The 13,381-nt window shown below is 34.8% G+C and overlaps 1 protein-coding gene across 1 annotated transcript; it reads left to right on the top strand.

The window, feature by feature from the left end:
• The first annotated feature begins 1,365 nt into the window (after window positions 1-1,365).
• Window positions 1,366-13,132, top strand: LOC117324370 (homeobox protein goosecoid-like). Its single transcript, XM_033880179.1, has 3 exons — window positions 1,366-1,907; window positions 9,321-9,526; window positions 11,952-13,132. The coding sequence occupies exons 1-3, from the start codon at window positions 1,709-1,711 to the stop codon at window positions 12,273-12,275; spliced, it is 729 nt and encodes a 242-aa protein (XP_033736070.1). The 5' UTR covers window positions 1,366-1,708; the 3' UTR covers window positions 12,276-13,132.
• Window positions 13,133-13,381: the final 249 nt, after the last annotated feature.

Here is a 13,381-nt window from a genome sequence, read left to right on the forward strand (position 1 = left end):
AATGTTTAAATTGATAAACTTTGCGCAACAAATTTACTATACAAGAGAGTTGTATAGCGAATGTTGTCAGAGTTATACATTATAATACAGAAGTAAACTCCGTTAACTGAAGTTTGTATACCATATAAGGCAAATTGTTTAAATATAATGTTTTTAATCTGCTATAATACAAGATGGTATCAGATTTTATGAAACACAAACAATAGAAAACACAATAAAATATTGATTATCAATACCATGTTCACCTACTAAGAGATAAATCTAACTCAAAGCGTGCAAAGAATTGTCATTTCTTTAGTAAAACAATTAAGGCAATGATGCTATTTATTCAAACGTTTAACTCTGAACACAGCATCACTTTACTTTTATGATTCTGTACTCGTTTGGATGAACACAAATATTATTTAATCTCTGATAAAAGCCCCTCCAAAGGAATAATAAAAAAAATCGGTTCCTTTGAAAGAAAATCATTTTAGTAATTACAGACGACATAATGTTTTAAAGATGACGAAGAAAAAGACAGATATAATCAAACTTTTCATGAATAAGAAGAAACAAAACAGATTTTTTTGATAACATTTTTATTTTCAATCCTGGTTTTGTCATTGCGACTGTCTTTAGGCCGCCTCTAAAGCACACAACCAAAATGTCACTGCCATTCATCTTCGGCATGGTGTGGAAGTAATAAAGATTCAATTTTACCTGATATACCATCTGTAATAACATTAGTTCTATTCGGAAACGTTTTTAAGTTCAACAGTAGGAAACAATTATGCATTGTATCCGTAAATTACTTGACATTGGCTCAAACCAAAGGCCATCGTTCTTGTAAGAGATTATTCAAGCACATTGCAAAACTAACGTTGTCTTTAGGACTAGATTGTCTCTACGTCAACCTTGCCTTCTGTCCGTCTTTTCACAAAAATCTTTTAGAATTTCTAAATGTGATTTCTCAAACCTGATAAGAGCGTGTGCTCTCTTGTACCATACCTCGTGGCCTCCATTTTCTCTGGCAGTATTTGATGTTTAGTATAGAGCGACCGCCATCTTGTTTGTTGGTATGATATTATAGATATGCAAATTTTCCCGACGGGAAATCTTGTCATGCTTCATAAAATTTACGGCATCTCTATGTAGAGAAAGTGTTAGGAAATTTGTCACCGCCGCTGGCAATGAAAGCGAAAATCTACACCTTCATATTTGCTTATAATCTTAGGGGCGTGTCCGCGTTACTATTGATGTTTACCGTGCTGTTTTCCTATTGGTCAAAACTACACATCAATCTAACATGGCGGACAAAAGCGAAAGGAGAATTTTGACAAGCCTTGGGATAATCCTTTATTTGGATGTTGGGGTATTTTTTTAACTAATGGATAGGGCCGTGATGATATTATTAAATGACAATAAAAGCAGTGGTATCGCTGTTTCTCGGCATTGGTTGAAAAGACGGTTCGTTACCTTCGACACGCCATACTTGTCTTTACACGGGCCAAGGTGTTGATTCTCAGACGTACTATAACGGGTGTACACAGACTTCAATTAGTACCCGACAGACAACACTGGGAGATACATCACCTTATACAACCAGCGAGCAGTTTGTGTTATTCTTACCTAGTCAGAGTTCAAAACTTTTCACGTTGGAGACATCAATTTATTCTGGATTTCTTCCTTTCTGAAATAGTTTGTCAGTGTTTGGACTATTAACACCATGCATCACCTGCCGTATTATTACACATCTGAACAGATTAAATCCTACCAGAACAGTATGTTAGCGGCGGCTGCTGCTTCCGGGAACCAGTCTCTTTTCACCATAGAGAGTATTCTGGCTCCTCGACCCCTTCTTGCCCATAGGCCATCTCCTTACTTCCCATACCCTAGCCTACACCACTCGGCACAGGACATCTTTGGTAAGTAGTTTTGTCAAAATTGCTTTTCGTGAACGGCCAACTAAAAGCATTATTTTGCTTCTCTTTTACATTCCATTTGTTTTTCAATTTTGTTAATTTTTTAAACGCGATAACCTAAATATTCCATTTTAAAATGTTTTCCATATAAATTTTGTTTGAAATTAATAAACTTGAAAGATACATATTTTAATTATTCCAATTATAATTCTGCTATAAATTTTCAGGCGTGTGATCACTCTAATAAATGTTTAAGGTTTACGCCGGGGTTTAATACATAATGATATAAATATTTGATGAAAATTCAAATAAAAGTTCTAAATATGTTTTTATTTCATGTGTTTTGAACATGATAAGATTCCTCGTAAAATCGCTACTAGCTTGCCACATGTTTCTGAATTAAAAATGGAAAGGCCGTTAATAAAAATTGTAGAAAACAAATTGATATACTTTTTATCAACAACAAATTTTAATGTATTATTGTCAACACTCAATATTTAACATGAATAACGTATTATTAGGCTTTATTTCATTTGACAAAAATTCAATAAACCTTGAAAAATGATATCTTAAAAAATAGAACATATTTACAGGTGAGTTTCTTTACAACAAAAATATCAAATTACATTTGATCTACATAGGTTTGTAAAAGTTTTTAGAATTCACAGGGTGTTTTTTTCTCCTAACAGTAATTACATGCATGTCTATGGGAAATTCATCTTGGCGGACTAATGACGTCTTCAGCAATTTTACGTATTGTTTTACCAGAATACATATAAATTCGTTTTAGCCGTATTAAGTTTCTGTCTTAAGATGGTATGATCGGGGTTAGAGGAATAACGCGGAATCATATATCGAGAAATTAATGGGTTTTGCGAGCCAATATTTCCTCCAATTCCACTTGTTTTTTCTATGGATTCCTTAGCCTTTTCGGTCCGTTCAAGTCGAGCTTCCTAGCGTTCAGTTTTTCTTATTACCTTTAATTTGAGATTCCTTTGAAATGACGGAGATGTGTGCTTCGTTGTAGCATTTAGATTCTGTCATATGAAATATTCGATGTTGCGAGATTTTTATGATTGCATTCTTCTTAAAAAATCTTGTAATTATGAGGTGATTTTGTTTGGAAGCTCAAATATTTCCTTTTTTCCCCTTTTTTAAGAAATTGATATAGTTTTATACACAAACAAAACGCGCAACAAAGGACAAACTTTCCACTGTAAGATGACATGGACTGGACTGAGATATAGGTGTGAGAGTGAATGTAGTGGGAGGCGTACTATCATTGCCTCACACCCCGGTTATTGTTAACATGATACAGATCTTGTAGCCTTAAGTATCTAATTTACAAATTAGATTAACATGGCGAACAATGACCAGATGACCTTAGGAAGGCACTATTGTGTTGGAGTGAATCTTGCGACGGGTAGACAGATGACTCGATGAATTGAAGTGACAGGTGAGCTATACAGGTAGCCACACGACGTATTGTGACGTGACTCCCCCTTATCACTAAAGCACTATCTCCCCATCTCTACCCGCCGTCCTCTTCTATAATACCGATATTTTGTGAATGTTTTCTTTGGCGAATACTGTGAAATTAGACAAGGAAAACGTAGGCAACTTTAAATATATGATAATATAGAGTAACTTTTATCTAGCGGAGTGTTTCTTCACATTGAATTAACAAAATCTAGCCCTTCTTTCAACCTCTCCTTTCTATGATATTTGATAATATGGGTTTATGTTTTAATGGGGAAAAATTAACAAGATCTAAATAAAATCACGAAGCATTTAATAAAGCTGGATGAGTTGACTAGAGGAGAAAAGGTGGTAAAATATCTATTTTATTTAGTTGGTTTAAAAATATCTTACTGCTTCTTAAAATCAAGCTAGAGGTTGGGCACAATTTGTGATAATTTGCAGATTAATTATTTGACAAAAAATTAACTTAAGCTAAGAATGGATGTGAGAATGATTTTATTTCAAATTTAGGATCTTTTCTAAATATTACTATATAATTTAAGGTAGCACTGCCATACTGATATATTTGGTATTAAAGATTGATAGAATAATGTCATTGAGTAACATATATTGTACATGTTTGGTTCAGGGAAATTCTGAAGACCAATTGATTTTAAAATAAAATGGTACAATATATTTCCCATTACAAAAATTACAAAATTTGAGAAGCGACATGAATGGTTATAATATGACAGAAATCCAAAGTGTAAAATAGTTCTCAAACATTTTCTTGGTATTTCAAAATCTCATTATAAAATACACCCAAAAAAATTAACAAATATAGATAAATGAGATAATAAATAATGTTAAACATACCTTGAATAGATAACTAATTTATTTACAATATTCCTGAAAGGAAATACTGTTTATTTCTCATTAAACTAGATACTATTTAATTAAGTTCGAATGTTATATAACGTACTTTGTATATCAGCCATGTATGCACATCAAGTCATTAGTATCTTTAACAGATAGATAAAACAATCTGGTATATTTCTAACATATTAAAAATGATCTGTGCTACTTCTCCAAGAAACGCCCCTCTTTCCGTTATTTATATGTTTATAAGAAAAACAATATATTTATAATTATTCACTTTTTTAAAATTTATACACTCCACGACGTGGGTCCGACCACTTACTTCTTTACTATTCCATAAAGTATTGAGATTAGTAAATGTGGTATTTACTTTGGGGAGAAAATTTTTCTGTATCATAACTCGAACAATTTGGAAATGCTGAAACACACCGAAAAACATTAGTCTTCAAAACTGTATTCCTACAGAATAGTAACAACATAAACTTACCTACAAATTACTTTTTAAAGTAAATAATAAAAGAAATGTGATGTGACCCTCTTTCTCATTAGCATTCATTCTAAAATTTAAAGATAAAAAGACTCAGACACTTCTGCAAAAAAAAATTGTATTCAATAAGTTAAAATCTGTCGTTCAATGTTATAACAAACACTCGCCTATGTGTATGGATATGTAATCCTAATAATATACTTACCTATTAAATACATTATATCAAAATACCTGGTCAATGCACCGCCATAAACAAACATAGATCTACGGAGGTTCCCATTAATATTGATTTGGCGGTGTCTTTCATCAAGCGGCGTTCTATACTCTACTTTCCTGGAAATTATATCTGTATACATTAGAAGCGAGTTAATCTTTACACCGTTTTAATCCGGTAACCAGATTAGCACGCCCTCTAGCGGATTAATAAAACTGTATGCTATAGCGTCACGCCTTTACATAATGGCTATCTTAATTTGACTATATTTCGGGGACCGTTTTATAGATGATATACATTAAGTATAATAGATCTATACATTTGTGATGATATTAATTATATATCTAGACTCTCTTGGAAGATTAAGAGGTTAAGATCTGAAGATGTTTCCCGATTTGGTGTAATTTTAACATAAACACTTTACACAGTGAATGAAATTAAGAAGATAATAATTATGCGATTTTGTACAATAATGAAATAGGAATGTAATGAACAATCCGGATTTCCATCCAAATATTCAAGTAAACATTAACATGTTTTTGCTTTCAGCTATTATACACATTTAATGAACGTTTGAAATAAACATTATAAATATTTTGACAAATGGTTTAAAAGTAAAACTCTATTGATAGGATTTAAAAAGTCCCGATTTTTTGCCCACTTGTCACTTGCATATTAATTATAATAAATATATAAAACAATTATACTTATTACTATTCACTTTGATACAAGGATTTACCGTGACGTGAATAAGATGAATTTCTTGAATATAAAGCAGGAAGTTAATGAACGTGATGTTTACTATAGTGATACATAACTCCCTAAGAGGTCCAATTGGACTCAAACGTGAGGATTTAAAATAAGTATGAATACAAATGTGCTTTATAAATGTGTACTAATAATTTACAAAGACAGCAATTTTAAATCAAAGCATGCTTTTATTCATTAAAACGATAATTTTTTTCGTAACATTTTAATTATCTCGTTACAATTTAATTAATAAAAATTGTATTTTAGAAATTTGAAGAATATAGTGCGCATAATAAACTCTATACCAGTTTAGTTCAGAACTTTTCATGTAGAAATATTAATTCAATTGCAACAATAATAAATGCTATGAAGACAGATTGAAAGATATATTAAAGAATCAGAGATCCATTCAGTCAAGATTTTCATTCATATGTTTTTCAAAGACGTTTTATTCGGTTTTGACGTAACAGTCATGTGGCTCCTAGCCGAGCGATGGTTTGTTGTTACAGCTAAAACTACGTAAACGGTATCGCATTAGGTTAATCCGGAATCAGTCAACGCTTACCGTGTAATCCCTTAGATTATAGCCTGATTAGGTAATAATTAGAAAAACAACCACGGTGAATTCCGGATAGTTTATTCAGCCTTGGAACGATTAATCTGACGAACAAAACCTAAACCATTTAAAATTGAATAACTTTAAAGTAGCAGAAATATTAAATAAAGGAAATATTTTTCTGACTTTTTAAGCGATTAAGTAGATATTCGTATGGCTCAAATCGTCTGGAAATATTCGGTTCAATTCTGATTTTCTTACGAATCAGAACGAACGTTTTGCGTGTACTTAGTGCTGTTAGGCGTTAAAAATAAATGAATCCTTATATGAGAATGCTTTGAGAAGGTGCTATAATTGGAAACGTAAGGCCTACAGGTACACCGACCTAACACGGACTTTGTTTGGGTATCGTTAGGGCTACTCTCACGGAAATGTCAAACACTATTATATTTTCAACGTTTTTAATCATATCTTAATAAATAAAGTTTTAAATAAAAGACCCAAATTAATATATATCGAAGGGAAATGTCTAACGTTTTATATTTAATGAAATCCGACCGGGTGCTGACATCCATGAGAAGACAATCTGGATCTGGTTGGATATAGAGGACCGCTTGCGTGCGTCTGAAACATGACCTCTATTTTACAGTATCTCTACACGGCGACAATCACCGTGTCGGTGTCGAACAGTTAACGAGATCTCCTGTTTCAACGCGATAGAGTTTCCACATAACTTTCAACAATGGCGGAACACGAGCATATTATGTCCTGATTTGTAAGCGTGAGTTTATCAGGAGAGCACAGTTACCGCAACAATGGCCAACACACCGCCGGAATATCATTTTACAGACGTTTAACGGGACAAATAGGTGTAGAAATGAATGCAAGTTTTAAGATGAAATTATGTACAAAAAAATTGTTATTGTAAATCTACCTCGTTGTATCATTAATTATCCCATTTCTCTAACACGGAAGAGATCAAAGATTTCAGGTGTATGCATTACTTCAAAAGATAAAAAAAAAATATGAATTTGGATTATTTTGATTTTGTGTGTTATTATTTAAGCGTGGGCGAATTTGACTTGCATCACTGGAGCACACCCGCTGTACTGAAGTCTCGTAGCCTTACGTAAACCTATATTAGATGTTCTCTAAATAATTCAATAACTTATGCGGGGTTTCATTGCTTTTACATCATATGCTTGTTGTCATAATTAGCTATATAAAACTGCTTCAAATTCAACAACATAACAAATTCTCAGATAAGGTCTCATTGTTCCAATTATACATAGAGTTGCTTCCCCTCCCATAGCAAAAAAATACTCCCCCAGGCAAATATTTGTCGTTGTATCTCGAATTTTTATATTTCATAAACTTATCCCAATCAGCTGAGATACTGCGAGGCGTGTGTGATACTCGGCACGGTATATGGTACTACCTACATCTATAGATCAAAGGCTGGGAGTTACTGTACATTAAAATGAATACGAAATGAATGTAAACCATGAAATTGGCTGGCACAAATTACTTGGATAGAGTAAAGTATATAACCATATTTTAACTCATGAAAGAGTAATAGTAGCTGCTATAGATTATAAAGAACACTTCGCAAAGTCGTTCAACGTTGATGATAAACATCAAATATGTATATATACCTACACTTTTTTTTCTGTACACGGATATAGAAAGTTAACCGGGATGTATATATACAGTGAAACCACTAAACTAAAGCATTGTCTTCCTCCATCCAGCTACGAGGGTGGTCATTCAGGCCTAGATTGTCTCCCTCCATCCACGAGGGTGGTCATTCAGGCCTAGATTGTCTCCCTCCATCCATGAGGGTGGTCATTCAGGCTTAGATGGAGGGACTGTTGTTATCGACATTATAATTGTTTATGATCAAATCATCCCAGATTCTGAGAAATTCATTCCATAACTTATACAATCGATCGTTAAGACCATTGGCTTTGAGACACGTGGCGATATTTCGGCGAGATAACACTATACAGTGTTACAGTAGTTATCTGTAAAACTTTACACGGTTGCGGTATGTGTAGTCATACTACCCAGTTTCAACTACATTCTCGGGGTCGTAAAATATAATAACAGGGATTCAATTCATAAATAACATTCACACGAGGAGATACAGTTTATTAAACGTGTTAATTGCCATGAAAACTGACATTATCCCTAGCGTGACAGTAACAGGTACGATTGGGCGTTACAGACCTAGCTCGTGTTGAGTAATACCTAACAGAATATGTATACAGGTGTAAACACTTTAACATTGCTTAAACTATTTTGTGTTAGAATCGGTGAAGTGTTTAGTAAAAGCGAGGTGCGTAGCCGCAGATGCCTGACGACAAACCACAGCTGCTCCTTAGCCGATACCATCTACTACTACGTGTATCCTATGGAAAACTATACATAATTTCTATTAAATGTCTACGAGTTTGTTTTGAAATAGTATAAGCATGATATGAAATAAATTCTCTCACGTCGTGAAATGCAATTTTGCTTCAAACATAAAATAAAATGTTAAACAAGCTAAATAATTTATTAATAGACCAATGATGCGCAAATTTCAATTGCTCTATATGAAGTTTTAAAACGGTTTGACAGGGCGTGCATTCGGTAAAACACCTTAATACCTATTAAATATATAATTAATGCCATTTTCTCCATCGACAAAATTGAAATAAGGAATGCGTTTACCACGAGTAAGGATAGGTTAATTTAAACCGATAACTCACCCCTTTGACATGGAATACTTCCTTTAGCATTCAAGAAAATACTTGACAGCCCCTCTCATCGTTTTAGATTCCGAATATACGCTAATCATTTTACACGACAGTTACGTTAGAACGTTTTAACTGTCCGCCTGAAGCACTCTTTATAACACCATACGGTTAATGCAGGGCCTATAAACGATGAGGATATTGTAAAATAGAATCGACTCTGTTGAATACCTGTACAATCTGTTTGGTGTTTGAACCATGCATTTCTTAATCTGCATTAAAATCACGATATTTAAGTTTTATTGAATGATTGTTTTGTACGTGTTCGCAGCTGCTGCATACAACCCTTTTCCCGGTCTGATGAACCCAGCTGATCTCGCACGTGCAGGCCAAAAGCGGAAACGACGTCATAGGACAATTTTCACAGAGGAACAGTTAGAAGATTTGGAAGCCACCTTTAATAAAACACACTATCCCGATGTCCTACTGAGGGAAGAATTGGCAATGAAAATAGACTTAAAGGAGGAAAGAGTTGAGGTAAATATTGTTAAATAACTACCACACTACTTCCGGTTCTGCGCTCTGCAATAGTATCACTAACCACCTGGTAACTAAATCCACAGAATATCATTTGCATACATTACTTAATATATGATTACATCTAACACTTTCACTGATTTTTTATTGCGGCGCTGACATGTCAACGTGTTGCCGTGATTCATTTGAATTAGCGGGTCCTTTTGATAGTGACTAATAGGCTCTTGGTACATACGGGGTCTGGCAATGGTGCCCGCCTCACGGAATCTTTCTCCCTGTCCGGGACATTCATATAACCTCGGACATCATCCAAATACCGATAACTTTGTTCATACCCATTCAAGCACGACGGATTTATTCAAAGTCAATGTTCCAAGTCGTGCTTTGGTTCAATCAATCTTGTCCTATCGACAAGCTAGACACTTTTCAATTTAACCAAAATCACCATAATGACAACAATATGTATATCCAAAATGGCGCATACAGTAGCCACATCACAGGCCAAATGCAGCGAGATCAAAAGAACGAGGCAACCACTACCACATCAGATAATAGGAGTAAATCAAGAAGTGAATAGCTGCCTGCGATATCCAGTGTTATCATGATGTTATTTCTGTCATCGAGTTATCAGCAATTTAGGACCCCATTGAGGGGCTATAATCTATGTATTATCTTCAAAAGAACTTTCCCGTTTTATTACGGAGAAATTAGAATTATCAAGGTCTTGCTAGCGTTAATATATTTTCTGATTTACTGGTTTTCTGAAGCCTTCCACCCTACAACAACATTTATGAGACATGTATCCAACGTTTGAAATCCAAAACCAGCCTTTGTCGTGTACTCGCTTTACTGCCGGCAAATAATAATTTTTGCGCTATGAATAATATCAAAATTGCGATAAACAACCGTACAGGGTCATAAGCAGGGAATTTCAAACGTGTGTCAAGGCGGAGTATGGAGAGACGTTACACTGATATTTATTTAACTGAGGCATCTCCCCTGGTTAGTCTAGTCTCAGATCTCGACCAACACTCCCCGATGATGGTGGCATCTCAATCTTCAACATCAAACAGCCAATTGAAAGCATATAAAGATTTGCAAATAAACACTAAAGACTTATGGGTTTTATTGCAGGAAATCCAGATTTTCCTCAAGTAAAGAATAGTTAGTCATAAAATTGACTTCTAACGATTTATCTGTTATTTGTTGGAAACAGTTCTAATAGCTATCGCAATCACAGTCTTAGCATTAGGACTTTACAGGCTGACAATAAAACGAGTAATGTCGAACATCACGAGATAATGTCTTCTAGATGGCATGACGTCGATATCATAAAACACATTGGAGTAGGAGATCGATGCAAGGCCTGTTGGAGTGGGTGACGCCATGATGTGATTAGGGGGGCCGTGTGACGTTACACGGTAGTGACGGCTAGTGCCCGATACTGGTTTAATAAGGTGACATCCATTGAAATTAACATAAAAATTAAAGAAACTGACACAGCGGTACCACACTCTAGGACATTTAAGGAAAAGTAATTGTCAGCTTTATCAAAATTGTGTTTTAAGAACAGCCCGTTCGAGGCAAAAATTCTAAACGATGGTATGCTTACAATATGCAAACTGGAAATTTATTTATTTAGAAATAGTTGAAATCACAAAGAAATTATCTAGGAATCCAAAAGTCAAACGGCGATGCAAACATCACCCGGACAATGTGTTAGCTTTAATTTCGTCCATAAGCGACCAGATATGAATCAGGAAAAGAACGTATACAAGCACTCGCGCATGTCGCGTGCTACTGTTGACGGTCGTTGGTGCATTGACACGACTCAAATATGATTTGGGATGGTGGAGCTACATGAACAAATCTGCATAATATAGTAGATTTAGATTATTGAGTCTAAACAAGCCACAACTATCTATAAAATGTTTGGAATTAATTGAGATCAGACACGCTAACAATGGCGCTATTATAACAAAATGGCGGCCAATCCTTCAGGGCATAGAGGCTCGCACGCCATCCCGAAAATAATCTGTTTTCTGCCCAGACGGTGTGCAATGATTGGAGACATAAAACTCGGTGATTACACGATAGCATATCGCAAAGAGTTGTAATATCGTGTAAGGTCTTGTATTTAACTAATTTAAGACGGGTAGCTATCTGATGAGACTGTTTATCCGTTAAATAACAACAACATTCATTTTTATCATATCCTAATCATGCAAGTCTGTCTCTGTCCACTAGATACAACGTGACGTTTAGTAGAATTATCTTAAATAGAGACCCCAGCAAGTTTTATAGAAATACATCAATTCCTGTTAAGATAAGCCGAAATCCCAAACGAATTAGTTAAGGTAATATTATTCGTTGATACAGATGATGAATTTGGTTTTCAAAATTTCCTTATTTTCATATTTTTTAGGTTTGGTTCAAGAACAGGCGTGCAAAATGGAGGAAGGTTAAGCGAGAGGAAGAAGCCGCAAGAAGACTCTCTGAGGCAGCACAAAAAGGCGAGCTGGATCCTAAATCAGACAAGAGTGAAAACGAGACTGGCGCGTCATGTGGTTCACAAATCAACAAGAGTACTGACTCAGACAGTGATTGTTTCTCTCACCGAAGTACAGACTCACCTAAAATAGACATTGAAAATGAAATCATTGAGTCAGAAGACGAAGACACAAACACAACCGGTGCTCGCCTTTCATCAAGTCCAATGCCATCTTCTAGTCATTCACCAACGTCATGAGATGGTCATATCGATACAGATTTTCATTTAACTTAAAATGTTCTTAACATCGTAGTGCTTTGCGTGTACTGCGGTATATAATTGGTAACCAAGGATATCAAACGCCTCTGCGAGCTCAAACACGTGAGCTTGAATGTTTTGCTGTGAATCCTGATGGTGCAGTTTATCTGTGATACAAACATACATGTAACCAAGACGTGTTATCTGGTCAGTGGCCCAAATTTAAGCATTACAAGGACAAAGATGATAGCATCGACATTAAGTGTTGTCTTTTGTCAATTTTTGAGCATTAGCAAATCAATCTTTTTATTGGTGAATCCCAGTGAGGCTGTGCAATGTATGAAAGCGCGTGCGTTGTGTGTTTTGTGTCCAAACATATCTTAAAACCACATCACTTTGTTAACTCAAATTTGATTGGTTGGGTGTTGGCAATGAATCTCAGAGTCATTGGATGGCGTCTAGTAATACTCAAATAGTGTTTAAAAGGAGAATGAAAGTGCGTGTATGTGTGTGTGTGATCAAAATGACGAATGGTGGCTGATGCTTTTAAAAATGAGCCATGGGGCTTTGTATTTAATGTTTCTTTTTAATTATCCAAATACTCTATTATGTTAATTATGACAAGCCTAGTAGCAATTCCCCTTTCTTACAATATACTTTTTATAACTTTACGAAATTCTATTTAAACAGTGAAGGATTGTAATATATGTGGCGTTCGCTGCACACGGCACTGTTGGCTATGAGGTTTTAAGGAGAATTTGTGAACTAGTGCATGTCTACGTGTTGTGTATAAAGGTACTTCTGTATGTCAGAACCTAGTAAAGTGGTCTAATAAAATATGAAAAACTATAAATCAATACCTGTCGTTACGTTTTATTGTCAAAGATGATGTTGATTGATAGTACTCAACTGTGGTAAAGGAATGGACAAACGACGCCAGTTATATACAAACTGTATATATAATACAGGATCATGTAATATAAATATAGGAAGTCTAGAAACTGAACAAGATTAGTACAGACCGATGAACATATACATCACATAATGAAATATGAGACTTGTAGAAGATGCAGAAAATACCGAAATATAGACAACTGCAGTTGTTT

The sequence above is a fragment of the Pecten maximus genome, chromosome 3 (genome assembly GCF_902652985.1).
Source record: "Pecten maximus chromosome 3, xPecMax1.1, whole genome shotgun sequence".
NCBI lineage: Eukaryota > Metazoa > Mollusca > Bivalvia > Pectinida > Pectinidae > Pecten > Pecten maximus.

Excerpts from the sequence above, each read along its gene's own strand:
- LOC117324370 (XM_033880179.1), top strand. The coding sequence starts at position 1,709 with ATGCATCACCTGCCGTATTATTACACATCTGAACAGATTAAATCCTAC. Across the intron at positions 1,908-9,320 it reads CTCGGCACAGGACATCTTTG|CTGCTGCATACAACCCTTTT; the intron begins GTAAGTAGTTTT and ends ACGTGTTCGCAG. Across the intron at positions 9,527-11,951 it reads TAAAGGAGGAAAGAGTTGAG|GTTTGGTTCAAGAACAGGCG; the intron begins GTAAATATTGTT and ends CATATTTTTTAG.